The 22,843-nt window shown below is 41.3% G+C and overlaps 1 protein-coding gene across 5 annotated transcripts in view; it reads right to left on the bottom strand.

The window, feature by feature from the left end:
* The window catches only part of LOC140479079 (diacylglycerol kinase delta-like), a 149,982-nt gene that overhangs the window by 81,047 nt on the left and 46,092 nt on the right, over positions 1 to 22,843 (bottom strand). For 4 of the 5 annotated variants that reach the window (XM_072572931.1, XM_072572929.1, XM_072572930.1 and 1 more), the window contains exons 2-3: positions 22,630 to 22,740; positions 18,644 to 18,724 (exon numbers count right to left, since the gene is read on the bottom strand). In XM_072572931.1, the coding sequence (XP_072429032.1) occupies positions 18,644 to 18,724; positions 22,630 to 22,740 (192 nt within the window). Of the gene's footprint in view, positions 1 to 9,931; positions 10,264 to 18,643; positions 18,725 to 22,629; positions 22,741 to 22,843 lie in introns of those variants that run through there. The other variant, XM_072572933.1, reaches the window with a different exon arrangement.

Genomic DNA, 22,843 nt, shown 5'->3' with positions numbered 1-22,843 from the left:
CACGTTCCTTCCTCTTCAATTTCTAAGACACCTACATGCTTCCTGTGAATTCCTGGTTAGCATTATCAGAGATAACAACCATGTTTTAAACTATGCCACCATGTAATTTGTAGAACAGAAGGTTCATAGAGATAAGAAATTGATGAGGACTATCATTCTATGGAGTATTCAGTAAATGATTCTTTGGGATGTGGCACTGCTGGCAAGTCTGGCGTATATTGTACATCCCTAACTGTCCTTGAGAAAGTGTTTGTGGGCTGGCTTCTTGAACTGACGCAGTTTATATGTTGAAAGCAGTTTATGTAGCTTATGTACTGAAGGTGAAGTTGTTTAGAATTTTGTTATAACGAAGGAATGCCCAAGTCAGGACATGGGCCTTGGAGAGGAACTTGGATGTAATAGAGTTCCCAAATATCTGATACCCTTGGCTTTCTTTATTAAGTTTCGAGGTACTTCTGAAAACAATGCGACAACATACCCTGTAGATAGTACCATGGTAAGTCGATGTGGCTCATTTAACTATGCTAGAAACTACACACAGTTGTACACAGAGATCTATCCTCTGCAGAAAAAAGGAACAGGTAATGCATCACTGAATTAAACAAAATCACAGTGGACAATAATTTGCTGCTGCATTCTCAATAGGAAAATTTCAACCAATCAGAGCAAACTTTACCAATTAGCACCTTATTCTGGTGCAGGATAAATTGTGATTTTTTGAAATTTGACATTCTTGCATTTGACTTGATGAGTGCAAGACAAAGAGAGTTTTGAGAGCATATCTCTCTTTTTCAGCAGTTCTCAAAAATGTAAACACATAGTTCAGTGGTAGAATTCTCAGTTCAGAAGTTAATCAGGTGTGAATTCAAGTTCCATTCCAGAAATTTAATCACAGAGTCAAGATTGATACTCCAGTTCATTACTAAGGGCATACTGCACTGTTCAAAGAATGGTCTTTAAAATGAGCTGTTAAATTGAGTCCCTATCTACCCTCTGAAGTGGACATAAAGGATTCCTTGACACTATTTTGAATAAGCACAGGTAAGTTCCACAGAGTGTCTCGGGAAACATTTATCCATCAATCAAAATCTTTGAAAAAGATTTCCGGTCATTATCACATGCTATTTCTGAACGTTGTATCCCACATTACGACAGTGACTATATTTCAAAAGTACTTCACTGGCTTTGAATTGTTGTGAGATGTCCTCAGGTTATGAAAGACCCTAAAAATACAAACCTTTACTTTTATTAAAACGAAGCTGTGTTTAATACTGTATGGTGTTCTAACTAACAGTCCAGGTTTAAATAAGTGTTGTTGGTTACACTTGCAATAAATATCTATCAATGTTGGCTATTGCATATACTGTAATAAATGATCAATACTATGTGTTACTTTGGGTAACAGTATGTTTAACATTGTGATACTCTGGATTCTTATACATATTTTCATGTCGTCCAACATGTTGGGTGGCATTATGCACTTACTACACTTCAATACTCTAGGTGCTAACAGCCATTTAATTTTTACACTACTGTGTAATTTACAATTTAATTTAGAATTAATGTTGTGCAACAATATGCAGACTAATACATGTTTAATATGGTGTGATACTCCATGTGTGAGAAATTTGATTGAAATATGTATTTTAAGCTGTTCAATACCCTGGGCACTAATACATGTTTAGGCTATGAAATATTTTGATTGACAATCTGTCTGCTCATCCATGTTTATTGTGCGGAAAAGCTTGATGCACCAAAAGAAATATTTAATGTTAAATGATTTGTTGAGTACTGAAATTCAACTGATATTATGTAATACTATGGGTTCTAACACTCACTTTATGCTGTTGAATACTCTGGGCACCAACAACACAATATCTTTAAAGAAAGATAATTTGAACAACTTTACAGAGGAGTAAAAATACAAAAATACACATGCCAAGATAATTAAACAGACATTAGGAGAAGCCTGATCAAAGATTGCAAAGAGGCTTTAATGGAGGAGGAGAGAAGGCATAGGGAATTTGGACAAGATTCCACAGCAGGGGTCCAGAGAACTGAAGACACGGACATCGTTGGTTGGTGAAGTGAGATCAGATTCTGAGATACAGAAATCAAAAACAGTTTCAGGACTCGACGAGATTACAATTGGAAATGGGAAAGACCATAAAGGGATGTGAATACAAGGATAAGAATTTTAAGTTTGAGACATTGAGGAATTGAGAGACACTGTATGATCAACAAGATCATAGATGATAGATGAGCAGCGTAGGAAAGCAGTAGTTTGAATGAGCTGAAATCTATGTAGATAGGAGATAGAAGACATGTGTAGGAGAGGCAAAGTTACAGTGATCATGGGGGATTTCAATATGCGTGTGAACTGGGAAAATTAGGTTGGCAGTGGATTGCAAGAAGAGGAATTTGTGGAATGCCCACGAGATGACTTTCTGGAGCAGCTTCCCAGAAGGGAATAAGCAATACTGGATTTAGTGTTGTACAATGACGCAGACTTGATAAGGGAGCTTAAGATGAAGGAACCCTTAGGAGGCAGTTATCATAATGTTTGAATTTACTCTGCAATTTGAGAAGGAGAAGATAGAAACAGAAGTAATGGTATTACAGCTGAATATAAAACAAGAGAGGCATAAGGGAGGAGCTGGATAGAATTGACTAGGAGTGGAGTCTTGCAGGAAAGGCAGTGGAACAGCAATGGCAGGAGTTTCTGGGAGTAATTCAGGAGACACAGCAGAGATTCATCCCGAGGACAAAGAAGCATGGTACAAGGAGGATGAGGCGACCATGGCTGACTATGGAAGTCAGGGATAGCATAAAAGCAAAACAGAAAGCATATAATGTGGCTAAGGACAGTGGGAAACTAGAGGATTGGGAAGCTTACAAAGACCAACAGCAGGCAATAAATTAAGAAATAAGGAAGAAGACTGTAAGAGTTTGTTCAGTTTCTTTGTGGGCGGCATGGTGGCACAGTGGTTAGCACTGCTGCCTCACAGCGCCAGAGACCCGGGTTCAATTCCCGCCTCAGGCAACTGTCTGTGTGAAGTTTGCACATTCTCCCCGTGTCTATGCCGGTTTTCTCCGGGTGCTCCGGTTTCCTCCCACAGTCCAAAACTGTGCGGGTCAGGTGAATTGGCCAGGCTAAATTGCCTGTAGTGTTACGTGAAGGGATAAATGTAAGTAATCTAATAAAAAGGGCAAAACAGAGGCACAAGCAGACATTGGGCCACTGGAAAATGACGCTGGAGATAGTAGTGGTGAGCTAAGGAAGTGGCTGAGGAACTGAATAATTACTTTGTGTCAATCTCCACAGTGGAAGACAAGAGTAATATCCCAAAAAATCAAGAGTGAGGGGACAGAGTGAAGGATGGTGGCCATCACCAAGGAGAAGGCGCCAGAAGAACTGAATGGCCTGAAGGTGGATAAATCACCTGGACTGTATGGACTACAACCCAGAGTTCTAAGGGGTTCTAGCTGAAGAGGTAGTGGAGGGGTTAGTGGTGATCTTTCAGGAACTTATAGAATCAGGGAGGGTCCCAGAGGACTGGAAAATTGCTAACGTTACACCCGTTTAAAAAAGGAGTAAGGCAAAAGACAGAAAATTACAGACAGATTAGCTTAATGTTGGTCATGGGTAAGATCTTGGAATTCATTGTGGAGGATGAGATTTTTGAATACTTGGAAGTGTATGGTAAAATAGGGCAAAGTCAGTATTGTTTCATCAAAGGGAGGTCATGCCTGATAAATCTGCTAGAATGCTTTGAGGAAATAACGAACAGATTAGACCAAAAAGAACCAATGGATGTTATCGACCTGGACTACAAGAAGGCCTTTGACAAGATGCAGCACAGGATGCTACTGAGTGTCAGATAAGAGCCCATGGTGTTAGAGGCAAGGTGCTAGTACAGATAGAAGCTTGATACAGATACAGAAAACAGAAAGTGGGGATAAAAGGGTTCTTCTAAGGCTGGCAGCTGGTGACAAGTGGTGTTCCACAAGGCTCAGTGTTGGGACCATAACTTTTCATGTTATATATTAATGATCTAGGTGAAGGAACTGAGGCCATTCTGGCTACGTTTGCAGACAATACAAGATAGTTAAAATGACAGGAAGCATTGAGGTGGCGGGGAGGCTGCAGAAGGATTTGGACAGGTTAGGAGAGTGGGCAAAGAAGTGGCAGATGGAGTACAACCTGGGAAAGTGTGGGGTCATGCACTTTGGTAGGAAGAATAGATGCATGGACTATTTTCGAAATGAGGAAAAAAATTCAGAAATCTGAAGTGCAAAGAGATGTGTGTGTTCTTGTCCAGGATTCTCTCGAGGTAAACTTGCAGGTTGAATCTGAAGTTAGGAAGACAAATGCATTGTTGGCATTTATTTTGAGAGGACTTCAATATAAAAGCAAGGATGTACTTCTGAGGCTCAATAAGGCTCTGCTCAGACCACATTTGGAGTATTGTGTGCAGTTTTGGGCCCCATATCTCAGGAAGGATGCACTAGTCCTGGAGCGTGTTCAGAGGAGGTTCACAAGAATATGAGCTGAAAATGTTTTGCTGGAAAAGCGCAGCAGGTCAGGCAGCATCCAAGGAGCAGGAGAATCGACGTTTTGGGCATGAGCCCTTCTTCAGGAATGAGGAGGGTGTGCCAAGCAGGCTAATAGGTAGGGAAGAAGGACGTTGGAAATGTGATAGGTGGAAGGAGGTTAAGGTGAGGGTGATAGGCCGGAGTGGGGGTGGGAGCGGAGAGGTCAGGAAAAAGATTGCAGGTTAGGAAGGTCGTGCTAAGTTCGAGGGTTGGGACTGAGACAAAGTGGGGGGAGGGGAAATGAGGAAACTGGAGAAATCTGAGTTCATCCCTTGTGGTTGGAGGGTTCCTAGGCGGAAGATGAGGCGCTCTTCCTCCAGCTGTCGTGTTGCTATGGTCTGGCGATGGAGGAGTCCAAGGACCTGCATGTCCTTGGTGGAGTGGGAGGGGGAGTTGAAGTGTTGAGCCACGGGGTGGTTGGGTTGGTGGGTCTGGGTGTCCCAGAGGTGTTCTCTGAAACATTCTGCAAGTAGGCGGCCTGATGGAGGAAGAGCGCCTCATCTTCTGCCTAGGAACATGACGGTTGGAGGAAGAGCGCCTCATCTTTCGCCTAGGAACCCTCCAACCACAAGGCCTGTCTCCCCAATATAGAGGAGGCCACATCAGGTGCAGCGGATGCAGTAAATGATGTGTGTGAAGGTGCAGGTGAACTTGTGGTGGATATGGAAGGATCCCTTGGGGCCTTGGAGGGAAGTAAGGGGGGAGGTGTGGGCGCAAGTTTTGCATTTCTTGCAGTTGCAGGGAAAGGTGCCAGGAGTGGAGGTTGGGTTGGTGGGGGGTGTGGAGGGAGTCACGGAGGGAGTGGTCTTTTATGAATGCTGATAGGGGAGGGGAGGGAAACATATCCCTGGTTGTGGGGTCCGTTTCGAGGTGGCGGAAATGACGACGGATGATACGATATATATGGAGGTTGGTGGGGCGGTAGGTGAGGACCAGTGGGGTTCTGTCCTGGTCGCGATTGGAGGGGCAGGGCTCAAGGGAGGAGGAGCGGGAAGTGGAGGAGATGCGGTGGAGAGCATCGTTGATCACATCTGGGGGGAAATTGTGGTCTTTGAAGAAGGAGGTCATCTCGGCTGTTCGGCATTGGAACTGGTCCTCCTGGGAGCAGATGTGGCGGAGATGAAGGAATTGGGAATATGGGATGGCGTTTTTACAGGGGGCAGGGTGGGAGGAGGTGTAGTCTAGGTAGCTGTGGGAGTTGGTCGGTTTATAGTAAATGTCCGTGTTGATTCGGTCGCCCGAGATAGAAATGGAGAGGTCTAGGAAGGGGAGGGAGGAGTCTGAGACGGTCCAGGTAAATTTGAGGTTGGGATGGAAGGTGTTGGTAAAGTGGATGAACTGTTCAACTCCTCGTGGGAGCACGAGGCAGCGCCGATACAGCCATCGATGTAGCGGAGGAAAAGGTGGGGGGTAGTGCCAGTATAGCTGCGGAAGATGGACTGTTCCACATATCCTACGAAGAGGCAGGCATAGCTGGGACCCATGCGGGTGCCCATGGCTACTCCTTTGGTTTGGAGGAAGTGGGAGGATTGAAAAAAGAAGTTGTTCAGAGTGAGGACCAGTTCAGTCAGTCGAAGGAGGGTGTCAGTGGAAGGGTATTGGTTGGTATGGCGGGAAAGGAAGAAGTGGAGGGCTTTGAGTCCTTCGTGATGGGGGATGGAGGTGTACAGGGACTGGATGTCCATGGTGAAGATAAGGCGTTTGTACAGGGACTGGATGTCCATGGTGAACACCTTCCACCCTGACCTCAAATTTACCTGGACCGTCTCAGACTCCTCCTTCCCCTTCCTAGACCTTTCCATTTCTATCTCAGGCGACCGAATCAACACGGACATTTACTATAAACCGACTGACTCCCACAGCTACCTAGACTACACCTCCTCCCACCCTGCCCCCTGTAAAAACGCCATCCCATATTCCCAATTCCTCTGTCTCTGCCGCATTTGCTCCCAGGAGGACCAGTTCCAATACCGAACAACCCAGATGGCCTCCTTCTTCAAAGACTGCAATTTCCCCCCAGACATGATCGATGATGCTCTTCACCGCACCTCCTCCACTTCCCGCTCCTCCTCCCTTGAGCCCCACCCCTCCAATCGCCACCAGGACAGAAGCCCTCTGGTCCTCACCTACCACCCCACCAACCTCCATATACATCGTATCATCCGCCGTCATTTCCGCCACCTCCAAACAGACCCCACCACCAGGGATATATTTCCCTCCCCCCCCCAGCAGCGTTCCAAAAAGACCACTTCCTCCGTTACTCTCTCGTAAGGTCCACACCCCCCACCAACCCAACCTCCACTCCCGGCACCTTCCCCTGCAACTGCAAGAAATGCAAAACTTGCGCCCAAACCTCCCCCCCTTACTTCCCTCCAAGGCCCCAAGGGACCCTTCCATATCCACCATAAATTCACCTGCACCTCCACATACATCACTTACTGCATCCGCTGCACCTGATGTGGCCTCCTCTATACTGGGGAGACAGGCCGCCTACTTGCGGAATGTTTCAGAGAACACCTCTGGGACACCCAGACCCACCAACCCAACCACCCCGTGGCTCAACACTTCAACTCCCCCTCCCACTCCACCAAGGACTCCTCCATCGCCAGACCATAGCAACACGACGGCTGGAGGAAGAGCGCCTCATCTTCCGCCTAGGAACCCTCCAACCACAAGGGATGAACTCAGATTTCTCCAGTTTCCTCATTTCCCCTCCCCCCACTTTGTCTCAGTCCCAACCCTCGAATTTAGCATCACCTTCCTAACCTGCAATCTTCTTCCTGACCTCTCCGCCCCCACCCCCACTCCGGCCCATCACCCTCACCTTAACCTCCTTCCACCTATCGCATTTCCAACGCCCCTCACCCAAGTCCCTCTTCCCTATCTTTTATCTTAGCCTGCTGGGCACATGTTCCTCATTCCTGAAGAAGGGCTCATGCCCAAAACGTTAATTCTCCTGCTCCTTGGATGCTGCCTGACCTGCTGCACTTTTCCAGCAACACATTTTCAGCTGTGATCTCCAGCATCTACAGTCCTCAGTTTCCCCTACAAGATGTTCACAAGAATATCCCAGGAATGAAAACCTTAACAAAAGAGGAACGTTTGAACAATCTAGGCCTATACTCGATGGGAGTTTAGCAAGGATGAGGGGGGATCTAATTGAAACATACAGAACACTGAATGATCTGGATAGAGTAGTGTTGGGAAGATGTTTCCATTGGTAGGAGAGACTACGACCAGAGGGCACAGCCTTAGAGTAAAGGGAAGACCTTACAGAATGGAAATAAGGAGAAACTTCTTCAGCCAGACAGTGGTGAATCTATGGAATTCTTTTTAACAGAAGGGTATGGAGGCCAGGTCATTGAGTACATTTAAGACTAAAGTAGACTGGTTCTTGAGTATCAAGGGGATCAAAGCTTACAGGGAGAAAGCAGGAGAATTGGGTTCAGAAACTTATCAGCCATGGCGGAGCAGTCTTGATGGGCTGAATGGCTTAATTTCTGCTCCTATGTCTTATGGTCTATGATCTTATATAGGGTGATGAATGGGAGACTAATCAGGTGAGGATAAGAATAGTCAAATACCGAGGTGATGTAGGCGTGGATGAGAGTTTCAGCAGATGATTGTCGAAGAAAGTGGTGGAAGTAGACAAGGTTGCAGAAGTGGAATTGGGCAGTCTTTACGATGAAGACGACATACATGGAATCAGAATATCAGGTAAGAGTTGGTTGAATCTAAAACAATGAGCAGAGTAGAATCAATAAAGCAGGTATAGGGTCCATGGTCCTGAAGAAGAGTAATTGGACTCGAAATGTGAACTTGTTCTCATGCCACAGACGCTGCAAGAGTTGCTGAGTTTCTCAAGCACTTTCTTTTCAGTTTAGGGTTCCTGGTGATGTCCTGATGATTTCTGTCTTCCTAAATTCGACTGGAGGAAACTTTGATTCATCCAAAACTACATATTGGTCAAGCAGTCTGACAACACAAAGGCAGTACAAGGATCAAGTGACGTTAGAGAGGTAAAGTTAGGTTTCATCAGCATGCACATGGAAAAGGACTTCACATTCAGCAAAAGCATACAGAACAAGAAAGGCCAAGGAATAATTTCTGGGGCATTAGTGGATAGCGTCCATGAAGAAAATTTATTGCTTGAGAAGCTCTGATCAGATTACTGAGTGAGGACAATCCCAATGAGTTAAAGGCAGTAAGGGCTGTGGAGGGGAATGATGTAGTTTATTATGTCAAAGGTTATAGAGAAATCAAGGACAATCGTATGAGATCAATGTATTCGGATCATAGCCTACATTCTACCAAGTACAAAAGATTCTGTCTCAAGGGATAATGCTGAACCTAAAATATCATGATTTCCTGGCAATGCAAGAAATCTGCTTGGCGTTTTACTGAGTCATGACATTAGGATGTGATATATTAACACAACAATGAAGTTATGTCTACATTCTAATGACTGATCCCAGGATTCTCAAAAATGCCCTCAGACGTCACTGAGATTGAATCTTTTGTTTTTAACGGCAGCATGGAAGTTGTACAATTATAGATGATCAATCTTCTAACACAAAAACACCTTTAACGTTTACCCAATCTTCTACATGACAAAACTCTACACATCAATACTTAACTTGCTGCCTATATATTAGTATCTTCACCCAATAACATAGCATGACAAACAAGTACCTATCAACATTATATCAAGCACTATACTAACAGAATTGCAGTCAGCATTCAGCAGCTCTGTACACAGTATTATACAGCAACAGACTAGTATCTATTAGCACAGAACTTCAGTCTTTGGGTATAAAATACTAATTAGTTTGTAATAGATCTGTACCCATTAGCACTGTGCTTATAGTGTTATAGTGAGTGACCTATACCCATCAAAACTCAACCCCAGTTTATACAGTAATTAATCTAAATCCACCTGCATATTGACAGGCCCAAATGCACCAGCTATTTAGTCAAGTATTATACAGGACTTCATGAGGTGTTATGCAGCTCCACTGGGCTCTTATGACACAGTTCAAATGTGCATGGACAGTATTCTAGAATTGTGCTTCTCAGTGTTTCCACTTTCCTTTTAGAGGACATGAAGCTAAGGTTTTATCGAAAAGAAATAAATTCTTGCAACCGATTGCAAATCCCACATCACGAAAAATTTCCCAACTTTAACTCAAATATCCACCCTCAGAAAAATCTCTTCAGCACATGAACTCTTCAATACAAGATCCAAAATATGAGCTCATTTTAAAATTTTTAAGGGAACTCTCAGCCCATAAAGAACCAGTCTACAGTGAGAGAAAGAGGGAAAGCCGTAACTTACGACTGATGTCTTGCAGGGTGCTCCATCATGGACCGGGTTCACATTGCTTTCTACAATCTGAAAAGTCTTGGCACTCAGGCCTCCTCTCTCTTTTTTTGGACTTCTTCCAAAACTCCCACACCACGTGAAGAAACTCTTTCATGAAATTTTAGGAGTAACCCTTTAACTCTCTAGATAGAGCAGCAGCCCTACTGTGGCACTCCTACAACTGGAACAGTAAGACAGCACAAGGTCCTGGATGACTCTAGGGACACATGTTTTCGACACCCTTCTTAACTGACTGTTGCCCTGGCTGAGTGACTAATGTACACGTCCTGCTGTGGAAAAGTCAAGCCTGGTGCAAGACTATTGCTGTAGAGTTCCAAGATGAGGCACCAAAAGAACTGAGGTACTTCACATTCTTCACTATCTTTAAACCACACCCTTTAAAAGAAACAGAAAGGCTTGTCAGAGACAAACACACCAAAATAGCATCTGAGTCCACAGGGAATGCCTTGCAGCGGAACTGACCCATTCAGAATACCAAGGACAAACTGCTGCTCCAACCTTTTAACACTGTCATTGCTGGAACTGCTGGGAAATTTGCAAATCAGTTTAAACCAACACTGTTGCAAGAAAATGGGATGATTAAATGGCATTCCATTTATTTATTCACTCTAGTTACAGTCTTGCTGATTTTTTTTCTATCTTGCCAACTAATACATTGCTCTAAATTAAACATTTTATCAATTAACAGTCATTAAACCAATGGATCCAGCTACTTATCCTGCAGAGAAAAGAAAATCAACTCTCAATTGCCATAGCTCAAATGTTTGGAAGATGAGAACTCCCAAACATTGAGTTACTTCTACGTTGCACAAAAGCATAGATCAGTGGTGTTGTATTGTCCTCTCTACTTCCTCAATTACAACAACAGCATCGACAGGCAAGACACTTGACTTTGCACTCTACAATATACATCACATAATGGGGTGGCATGCTGGCACAGTGGTTAGCACTGCTGCCTCACAGCGCCAGAGACCTGGGTTCATTTTCCCACCTCAAGCAACTGTGTGGAGTTTGCACATTTTCCCAGTGTCTGCATGGGTTTCCTCCGGGTGTTCCGGTTTCCTCCCACAGTCCAAAAATGTGCAGGTTAGGTGAATTGGCCATGCTAAATTGCCCGTAGTGTTAGGTGAAGGGGTAAATGTAGGGGAATTGGTCTGGGTGGGTTGCTCTTCGCAGGGTCAGTGTGGACTTGTTGGGCCGAAGGGCCTGTTTCCACACTGTAAGTAATCTAATCTAATCTAATTTACTGCCAGTGGTTTAGAATGAATGGAACTATCCTGGCATAGATGCTTTCCAATTATATTCAGGTACCTTCTGAAAAGCATGTCCTGACAAATCTGGGGACCAGTCAATTCAGTTGCAAGTTGCTACAGTGAGATACAGAATGATACCAATGACATGGGTTTGATCTTTGCACGGGACTTTCTCCTCATTTTGCCGTATCCTTGTACATTGATGCCCCTTGAACTACCAGAACTAATTTGCTTTCTCTCTGATGCCTTTGGTCTTGTGTGAAAGTGATTATTGCTATATTTGCTTCTTGAGTACATCCTTTGTCATTGGCACCCCAAGGCAATTTTCATCTAGTTGACATCCTACGCATTACATATTTAGCTTATTTCAATGTCAAGTTGTTATTTTTTAAGTTAGTTATCAAAATGATCAAATAAAACATACATGAGCTGAAGATTTCTTTTGCACAGAATACTGCCCCACTTCACCTAAATAATGGACCCATTTTGCATTGGATTCATACTTCCCTTGGAGGGAAGTTGAAAAATTGCAAAAAGAATTGATAAATAGGATTTGGAACCACGGATCTGTTGAGACTTACATAAGGATACCATATAGTCCGTGATTGCTTGTACTGGCTCTTTCTTACATCAATCCAAAATTTCTACCCAGGTCTCCCTTCCCTCGACAGCTTGTAATCTTCTTCTGTTTCAAATGTTTCTTTGGTTTTTCCATAAATAATGCAATGACCTCTCTCTTAGGTATATACTGCGAGAAATCTCTCCAACTCATTCTGTCAATCTCTTAGTTAAAATTTTTCATTTGTTACTGACTGTGTTGGTCCAGCCTTTTGCTGAGATCATGCAGTAGGTGTTTAAGGAATTTAGGGGACTGACTGAAGAAGAGAACTTCAAGGCTAACAATCTAAGAGCTATTCCTGGTCAGCATAGGGAGAGCAGATATGCAAAGTAAATGTGTAACTGGTGTGAGCATGATATTAGGGATCAGCAGCAATTAGGTTAAACTTTTCATTAAATCTGTTGCCCTCATAAAATGCTCACTCCACTACAGAATACTAATAAACGTGTGTAGTTGGATAAGGATCCTGAGACATACTGCCCCCATTTCTCCGAGTTGTAATTTCTGTATTATGAGATTTGGTCCAAATGTTTTTGTAGTTTATATTTGAGTTAACCTTGCTGATTTAACGTTGATGATACTGTACCTCATGAGTTGCTCAAGTGCGAGACGGAAGTGGTTTGATGACCTTAACAGGGTATCACAGATCTGCATGACCAGGAAAAACAAATGTACATCTCCTTAAAGAAGGATAGTGCAAAAAACAGCTCAAAGACCGAACAAAGTGGATGAATTCAATTTCAAATGAGCTTTAGGGTGATAAATAAAGGAAAAATGGAATAAGATAAAAGAAAAAGAAAAAAAAAATCAGTAAAAAGATACTGAAATTGATTAGACATAACTGGCAATTTTATCTTCTATCTACAGTATAAGTACATGAACTTTATAATATCCAATGCATTTGAACAGAAGCTACATAACAAGATGGCATTTTCATAAACCAATGATGGATCTCAAACAGGAACCTTTGAATTTTCATATCTAATCATGCATCTTTTCTTGCCTGAAATTGCGAGTGATTTTTGCAACACCTAGTGCTTGATATATTAGAAATTTAAACTACAGAATCGGCATACCATGATTAAACAAACTTGCAAAGGAATAATTCCTCCCTACTTGTCCCTACTGAGTTTTAACAATCTCTGTCTGAAGTTGTCAGCCTCTTGTCAGAATCTGCATCCTGATAAAAACTCACAGGATGAAATGAGGAAGTGAGTTTAAGTCCAGTAGGCTGGAACATAAACAGCAGGAAATCCTACTGCTGGAACACTGAAGCTTAACCCTTAAGAGTATGGTTGAGCTAATTTTATACTTACATTCAAACTCTGTTGCAAGTTATCACAGATTTTTATTAAGTTCATTATTGTCCAAAACTCTCCCTAGCTTTGACACAATACCCTTTCTTTTCTAACTACTTTGAGAAGCTACACAAACATGACCTGGGATTTCCCCTGACATTTGCTACCTAACTAATCATATAAATGAGACTAGAAACTTAAATTTGTGCAGAACTTTAGGCGTGAATGAGTATCTAATCATCTTTCAATACCAGAGCAACCATCCTGAGTCAAAGTATGGGCTGATATAAACTAAAGGTCCCTTTACATCGTTCCAAACGAAAGATCAGGAAGACCACAGCATACATACAATGATATTTCCTCTGTATGATTTTATCTGTAAACATACTGCCTCAACTGCAAGAACACAATCAGTTTGCACATAACTGCCACAGACACTCATGCTCTAAGGTTGATTTCACCATTACCAATCTTTGTTTTTGACAGCCTGTCTGTTATTAGTCAGGGAAGAGTTGGAATTTCAGTGCAAAGAATAAAAGACACGCCTTTTGAATTGACCAGGTCTAGCAATCTTAAGCAAAATAGAGAAAAGAATGGAGGATTTTGAATATGATGCTCAAATGTACAAGCAGAAATAGGAGAATTGAGGAACAGGAAAAATTGAGAAAGTGGAAAGTTTCGATTGGTAGGGCTGTCTCACTGGTAGCGAAAGACTTATTGTCAGTCAGATTGATAATGTGCTCCTCCAAAATGCATTCATAGAGGGGTAAAACATCCTACAAAGAAATGTGAAGAAACGAACGTGCTAAAATGAGTCAGAGGAAAGAACAAATCGAGATATCATTGAGTTAATAAAAGATCGATTAGATATATCAGTGGGAGTCCATAAGATGGACAAGAGAAAAAGAAACAGAATGGAAAACTTAACCACTGGGGAGTGCTTTGGATGGAATAACCAACTTGATGGGGCATAAGGTTCGATAGACTGTCAAATGGACAGAATCACTGGAATCTGTCACAGTATGAGAGATGGAAAATATAAAGGGAAATTGTAGACATGTGCAGAAGAGAAAAGAGTGGAGGAACTCAGCAAGAATGGTGTAGAACATCCACTCAAGTATGTTGCAGTTTGGCGGGGGGGGGGGGGGGAGCGGTGTAAGGATTCAGTTGACTGAGCATATAATGGGCAGCTGTGGGAATGCAAGATATTACTATGTGTGCATGCTGCCAGTCTGTCTGTATTTCAAAGAATGAAAGAAATCAAAGCAATATAAGTGCTGGTAGAAAGTGAAAAGTCTTATTGACACTACACAGTACAATGGATAAACAAGTCTTTTTATGACAGTACAACAAGTGTTAGCCTGACTCCTATATCACCTTCATTGGTTCTCCTATTTTAATTTAAACTGTGGATTTACATTTGGCAACTGCCACAACTGGCAAGAGAAGCAATCTCTATGGCATACAATAGTGAACAGGAAAGGAAATCAAGGTGGGCCTCGAGCACACTTGACCAAAAAGAAATAATTTTAGTAAGACAACTAGTCAAATTTATTGAATGAAACAAAAACTATGGATGCTGAAAATCTGAAATTAAAGCAGGAAATGCTGGAGAAACTCGGGAGATCTGGCAGCTTCTGTACAGTGAAAAACAGTTAATCTTTTGAATGCAATGATCCTTTGTCAGAAATTCATTTTTCTTTCTACAGATGCATTTCTCTAGTACTTTCCGTTTTGGTCATATTTATTACTTATCTTTGGATGTTCTAGATGTAGATGTGGACCCTTTTCTTGAACAGCTGCAGTTAGCATTGCTGGCCCCACTATGACAACAGGTCTATGCTTTGGAAAGAATTAGGGAGCGAGTGTTGCTGCTTTTCACTATGATGAAAATTTCATATAAAGTCATTGTGTCATACAGCATGGAAACAGACCCTTCAGTCCAACTCATCCATGTCGACTAAGTTTCCCAAACTAAAGTAATCCCATTTGCCTGCGTTTGGCCCTATCCCTCACTGCTTTCTTATTCATGCACCTGTCCGAATGTCTTTTAAATGTTGTGACTGTACCTATATCTACCACTTCCTCTAGCAGTTCATTCCACACACAAACCACCCTCTGCGTGAAAAGGTTGCCCCTCAGGTCCTTTTGAATTTTTCTACCTTCACCTTAAAAATATGCCCTCTAGTGTTGAACTCCTAGGGAAAAGTATTCTAGGAGATTTTTGCTAGTCATCTTATCCATACCCCTCATGATTTTATAAACTTCTATAAAGTCACACAACTTTCTGCATTCCATGACAAAACTCCCAACTTATCCTGCTTCTTCTTACAACTCAAAACCTCCAATCCTGTATGGGATCTTTTCCACATTTTAGAATGTCAATGGGTTTTGCCATTTACTACACCTTCAGGGGTGAGTTTCAGCTGATGATTCTTGCATAGATTTGAGTCTATTAAATCTTTTCTGCACCCTCCCCAAATTAACTGGCCAATGTACTCTGAAAGTAGTCTCACCTACGTCTGATACAATCACAACATGATGCTCCAACTCCTTGATCTGAGAAATGAAGGCAAGCCTTCTTTACCACCCTGTCTACCTGTCATACAACTTTCAATGAAGTATGCACCTGGACCCCTACGTCTCTATGTTTGACAGCACTACCCAGGGCTCTACTATTACTTGCAAACATTCTGCCCTTGTTTGTCTTACCATAATTCAATACCTCACATTTATCCAAATTAAACTCCCCCACCACACCTCTACCAACTGGCCCTATTGTTCAAGGTCACTTTGTAATCTTAGATAACCATCTTCACTGTACACAAAACCATTAATTTTGGAGCCATCCACAAACGTACTAACCATGCTTCCTAAATTCACATCCAAATCATTTATCCAAATGACAAACAACAGTGGACACAGCACTGATCTCTGTAGAACACTGCTGGTCACTGTTCTGGGTCCACAGTTGCTTGTCATTTATATAAGTGATTTGGAATGAGAATTTAGGAAGCATTGAAAGGACCAATAGGCAGGCTAAAGAAGGATGTTGAGAAAAAATAAATTGCACCAAATGTGTGAAAGCTTCAGGTAGTAAAATCAACTCAATTGGCAGAGTTAATAGACTTGATTCTATACAAGAATCATCAGCCTCAAACCCATCCCTGAAGGTGTAGTGTATGGCAAAACTCATTGACATTCCAAAATGTGGAAAAGATCCCATACACTCAGCCAGCTGTTGACAGACTTCAATACTGTTCTGTACATTTTAATACATTTGAGCATCTTATCCTGCAATGCTTATCTCTGGAAGCAGAGACGACCATTAATATGGATGGAGAGTGGTTCTTACTAAACAGGGTCAGGACAAGCCAGAGTGTACATGCAGTCAAATTCTACCTTTGCAGCCTCAGTATAAACTCCTTATGCACTTGTGGGGAGACACAGACAATATTGTTTGGTCCTGAGGAGTGCCCTCGCTAAAGACTAAGCGGTGGTTTAATCAACTTAAACTGAATTGCTTCACTCCAGCATTGTGTTTCAGATTACTGCTCATGAAATCGTCCTAATAAAGTCAACTAAAGAAATTTTAGAAGTATTTTCTGTGGGAATTAAACATAGTCTATGACGAAGGATGAGTCACATAACCCAGAATAGTCTTTTTTGCAGATTAGAATGTGTTGGCATCTGAATGTCACTTCTCCTTAGTCCAACTTCGACATACAAGAAAATGTATCAACAGAATGTGTGAACTGTAGGTCAGAAACATTTATGCCAGTTTATAGCACAGCTGCAACAAAGCAGGCCATGACCCCAATTAAACTACTTCAGTTATTTCATTAGTCTATTCTCCATCGCTGTAAAGAATTCTTTATTTTGGATAATTTCTGACTCAATTTGCTCTGTGCCCTGAGAATGTAAGTTACCCAGCTTTGCAATTTGGTTCCACTTTGTTTTGTGCCAAATAGTTTCATCAGTTCCTCTGCTTGACTTGCATGACAAGAAAACAAAATAATGTTAATATTATCTTTTAGAAAACCAGTAGTGCGGTATCGGAGCCACTCCTTATTCAATCTTTTAAATATTTGCAAAGTTCAACATTACAAACGTACACATCCTCATTGCATAGTTTTAGTAAGTGTGTTTTAATATGTGCCCAAGGGAATCCCACATTGACACTGCCAGTGCAGAATTAAACTAATTTAATATACAATTAAGAGGATCAATATCAAAGGCTCAGGCTTCCAACACTTTCCTCGTGAAAACCCACATTGGAAAAGATGAAAACCAGGAAATGCCTGAATAGTAAATAATTCCACTACATTTGTGATGAAATTCCAAATAAAATGGGTTTCCTGGAAATTACTGTAGGAACTGGGAGACTTCCTAGGAATTAAAATTAGAGCGGAAATTATGGCTAGATCTGGGTGTAAGAAATACCGAGGAACAGTTTGTCCTTCCTGTTGTTGGTCTATTGTCATATGAAGTTGAAGACACAGTATAACTGCAGAGGGGTATTTAGTAATAACAGAAAGAAGAAACCGGTGTTCAATACTTATATTCAGACCTATTCAAACATTTCTCACACCAGAAAGACTGATGTTAAATTACAATGTTTCCTGTTAAATGTCAGCACTTATGCCTGGTATTGTATTTTCATCTTTTTCTGTTTGAGCAAGCAGATTTAGTGTAAACCTACTCAAACCTGAACTTCAAACCAATGTTCAATCCATCACCAACATCCTAAGGTGAAAACTAGGAATCTTACAAACAGGACCTGAATTTATCTGCCTAAATGTCACTAAAAACATTATAAAAATTTTTGTTACCTGTAGAACCAGTTCTTTCAAATTTACTGGTGTTATTTATTTACAGGTGCAATTCAAAATCTGCAAATTCCTCCAGGATGCCTCTCAACTGGAACTCTGTAATCCCTCTACCCTATGTCTTAGTTTTCTACACATGTCCACTGCAATGCCTCCAACCTTACATTCCAGCTCACTGCTTTCAATTTCTACAATAGGAAAGGGATCTGAGATTTTAAATGATACTCTAAATGAAGAAAAGCTTCAGCTCAATCAGTAGCTGTTCTTGCCAAAGATTATGTCTCAGCTAATATTAATAAAATAGATTACACGATCATTCATCTTTTTAGACGACATAAACAGAATCCACCTTGGCCTATATTATAATTGTGGATGTACTTCAAAAGCTTTTACTTGGCTGTGAAGTGCTTTGGGGTACCCTGGGTTTTGACAGGCACTATACAACGCAAGTTTCCTGTTTAGCATAGAATTCAATTAGGCGATGCAATTTATATATGTTAAACAAAATGCAATGTGTAATTTGCATAACTACTTTACTAATTATCCAACAAACGATCAATTGTCTATGCTACCTGTGTTCATGATTAACATACAATCGTCTCTCAGTGGCATTAATGGGTAGAACAAAATTCTTGTTTAATAGGATTCATGCCAGAGTTACTCACTGTAAAACTGTTGTTAACATTTTTCGTGCTGGATTCTGCAACACTGGCATCTGTTAAATCCACTTCATCAAAGATGATGGACTACAAGAAAAAAGACAACAAAAGACACTCATTGTAAGCACATTATTGTTGATGATACGTTGAGCCAGCAGGGGGAGAACAAAGTTAGTTAAACTATAAAAGTAGCCCCACACCCCAATCCAATGATTTAGGATGATCCTACGCTTCCACTAGGAAAATAAATAGGGTTACTATACCATAGTAACCTTAGTTATTTATCTTAGAGAGATAAGTGGTGGAAGGAGAACAGGGTAAGACCCTAATCCTCCTACAAAGAGAACAGAGGGTTTAATTAAAAAGATTTTAGAGACCTCAATGAAACTTATAAAGTCATAGTAATGTACAGCACGGAAACAGACCCTTCAGTCCAACTAGTCCATGCCGACCAGATATCCCAACCTAATTTAGTCCCATTTGCGAGCACTTAGCCCAAATCCCTCTAAACCCTTCCTATTCACATACCCATCCAGATGCCTTGTAAATGGTGTAATTGTACCAGTCTCCACCACCTCCTCTGGCAGCTCATTCCATACACACACCAACCTCTGCATGAAAAGGTTGCCCTTTAGGTCCCTTTTATGACTTCTCCATCTCACCCTAAACCTATGCCCTCTAGTTCAGGACTTGCCCACCCCAGAGAAAACACTTTGTCTGGAAACTTATTCACATAAAACAAAGATTGTAGCCTTATACTGCAAAGCTCCAAAGATATGGAGATAAAATGCTCTAAGAGCTTATAGACTATCTGACTGTAGAAGAATCCTGCTGCACTAGGTATATTAAAGGGTTGTCATGATAAATAAGGATTGTCTACCATAATAAGGTTATCCTCCTACATCCTCCTGTGCAGGGTATCAGAATAAGAGGGTTTCAGCTGGAACACTCTTCCTCTCAAGCACTTCCTGATTGAGTACACGCATTCTTGTTTGTTTTTAGACAGCTGCCAAGTGACTGAGGTCTTTGGCCCTAGGAGCTAGAAAGTTAAATTTATACCGTGTGAATCTGTGGATGGCACGAAACAGTCAGAAGGGAATTTTCCAGTAAATGTCAGCCTTAAGCATTTCTCATAACTGTAGATTCTACCAATGTGAACAACAGATTCAACAACAGTAGTTCAGAGCAGATGTGTCAAAAAAGGATTTTGAAATGTTGGATTATTTCAATCCATTCAAGATACCAATAAGAATGTATGGGTAAGTACTATAAACAGCTTTATGTTAGAGATTTTAAAAATACTGCACATTGCGCCATATTCGGTTGAGGCGTGACAAATATGCAATACCAATTGAATGTGCTCATTACTTTGGAGCCATGAACCCCATAACGTTGTCAGTTGCTCCATCTCTTCAGCCAAGACATCTAATTGCAACGAGTTTTCACAAAATCAGATTATGATGCACGTCTGTTGGTGAACTTGAAAATAGCACAGCAAAATTTTAACCAAAATGGGCCAAACAAAGGACAGCTAACATAAGATAGAAGACAACAAGGAGTTTTAAGAGATGTGGCCATGAGAAATAAAATGGAACTAAATTTTATCTTCTCAATAAGTCCAAATTCAGCATAAGTAATCCGCTGTATCAAAATAAATGGAATTCAGAACTCTTTAACTCTGGGCAGTCAGCCATTTAACTAAGCTATCCAATCCAGCATGATCCCAGGTTTGCTGAGTTACCTGGTGTCCCTTGGGTCCAGACTTGGGAATATCACTATTGTCCTTTATACTGTTCAGCTCTCTATCCTGCTTTTAGTTATTACCAGTGACCCCTGCTGGAAAATGCCATCTGCTAAAGTCAGGTGAGGACAGGATTAAGCTTGGCTATGATCCATTTCTCAAATCCCACCCTAGAGCGAACAGTTGCCTGCTTACACCCTAGGCTCACATGCAAAATATGGCCAGCTGGCTAAGCAATTGGAGGACAGCAGCCAGCAATGAGTCAGTGCTTTCAGCTTCAGGGAAGAGGGCATCAGGAAAAATACAAATGCACTCAAAACCCAGTCAAGGTGTGATAAACAGAAGGTATGGACGACAGCTGCAGAACAGGGTAAGGAGACAGAACTTTCTTCTCCACATAGTCAGTTGGCATAAGATAGAAATGGAGTCAATCTTTACACAATTTTATATTTACTTACTGAGGTACACATTGCAAATATACACCTCCAAATGCAACAACCGCAGTTCCAGACTATGTCTATTTACTGTGACTCACTGAATTGCCAGTCAACACCCACCACCTGCATATAATTAAACACAATTGGCACAGCGGGTGGAGACAGGGATATAGATTTCAATATTAACTCTCTCATTACTGGATTAGTGGTGCTGGAAGAGCACAGCAGTTCAGGCAGCATCCAACGAGCAGCGAAATCGACGTTTCGGGCAAAAGCCGGACTGTGCAGCATGTCCTCAACCCATCACGTGTATGTCAGTAACATGTGCTCTTTTGGGCTGAACACTGCACAAAAATATTTCAAACAAGTTCCTAAGTGGAACTTTGTGTTAGATTTCAAGGTAATTGCTGCTGGCCAGGTTTCCCAGTGTCTGGACAACACCTGGGGAGCATCACCCCATAGCCTCTTACTTCCTTCTGATTGTTGTTGTTACCTTCCCCTTGGCTGCACCAAGGTTTGACCTCTGGCTTCCTCACAATTGTTCTCCTCTCTCCTAATAAGCCCCAACCTCTTTGTCATTCCCAAATGTCAAATTGATCTTCATCCATCAAGCACTGATCTCTTGCTTTTGGCTAACAGCAAATTTTACAGTGAATCACTGCCCCTCAGCAGCTCAAATTTAGAATTCTAATCCTTGTACTTAAATATCTTCAAGGCCTCTTCACATCTCTCCATTCCTCTGACTCTCATTTCCCGTGCACCCTCTCTTTTCACTTCACTATCAATGGCCATACGTGAAGGCAACACACAGTTAATATCTTCCTATATACATTTCTACCTTCCCAGATCTTATGTTTCCATTAAGACATTCTTTAAAGTGACTACTGATAAAGATGGTGTTCATTTGTACAGCATCTTTTGTTTTTGAGTTTATCTGCACCAAGTACTTATATTCTCTGCATTAAAGAGTGCAAGCTGAACTGGGCCTATTATGTTATCAAAAGCTGCATTAAAGTTAGTCAAAGGTGAACTAATTACTATAATTCCATGATCATGGGCCTGATAAAGTATTTGTTTATATTGTCTCTAATTATTATCTGAGGTCATCTCCTTACTGACAATATGAAACCAACTAATTGATAGCTGCCTGACAAATTTATTCTCTCTCCCTCCCTCCTTTCTCTACCCACCCAGAGCTTTATTTTTAACAAATCTAAATTTGCCACCTCCTACTTGTTTGGTACACTCTACTCTCTCACAAAAAAATGAATGTACATCCCTCTCCACCACTACTTCATTAACAATTTTTAACATTCTGGGCTACAGAACATTTGGGCTTAGAAACCTAATCATTTAATAGCATGATCAACATTTTAAGAACGCATTTTGTTTACGTTGACAGGTATTTACGTGGAGGAAAAAAATGATAGAATGGAACGATAGTTATCAGATATATTTTTTAGATGAGCTGAGTGGATTGCAACAGTTTTTCCCATCCTGTACATTTTTGCATAACCAGTTTTGAACCGTGAAAGACCAGTAGAATGAAAAAGGCCCAATGAGTGGGAGTTTAGCTGGAATCAATAAGGTTAGAAAACAGAAAAAGAACCCAAACTTTCACTGGTCTATTACTGAATTCTAATATAGATGTCATGTGGTTGCACTAGTTGTGCTGACAAAACTGTATTACAGCACTAATGACAGACAGTTTAAAAAAACTGTTAACACAGCTTTGTTATCAGACAAGACCATCTTGTCAACCACACCTCTGAATGCTGTAGCCAATATATTGCATTGAATTTAAAAAAAATCACCTTTGCATTCTTTGCATAATACAATGTCCGTCCCCGGAGCTTAAAGTATCTTTTCTTCCAGCGCTGAAATGAACTTGTCTGCTTCATCAGAAGACCTTCTTTTATAATAGCCTGTAAGGAATGAAACTGTGTTTAGAACTGAAGGCAGAGAAGGAAAGCCACACCTTTTAGATACAGAAACACATGGCATGAAATTGTAATACCAAATATTTGC

The sequence above is a fragment of the Chiloscyllium punctatum genome, chromosome 6 (assembly GCF_047496795.1).
Source record: "Chiloscyllium punctatum isolate Juve2018m chromosome 6, sChiPun1.3, whole genome shotgun sequence".
NCBI classification, from domain to species: Eukaryota; Metazoa; Chordata; class Chondrichthyes; order Orectolobiformes; family Hemiscylliidae; genus Chiloscyllium; species Chiloscyllium punctatum.
The sequence above is the reverse complement of the archived record's forward strand: the minus strand, read 5'-3'. Positions and strand labels throughout refer to the sequence as shown.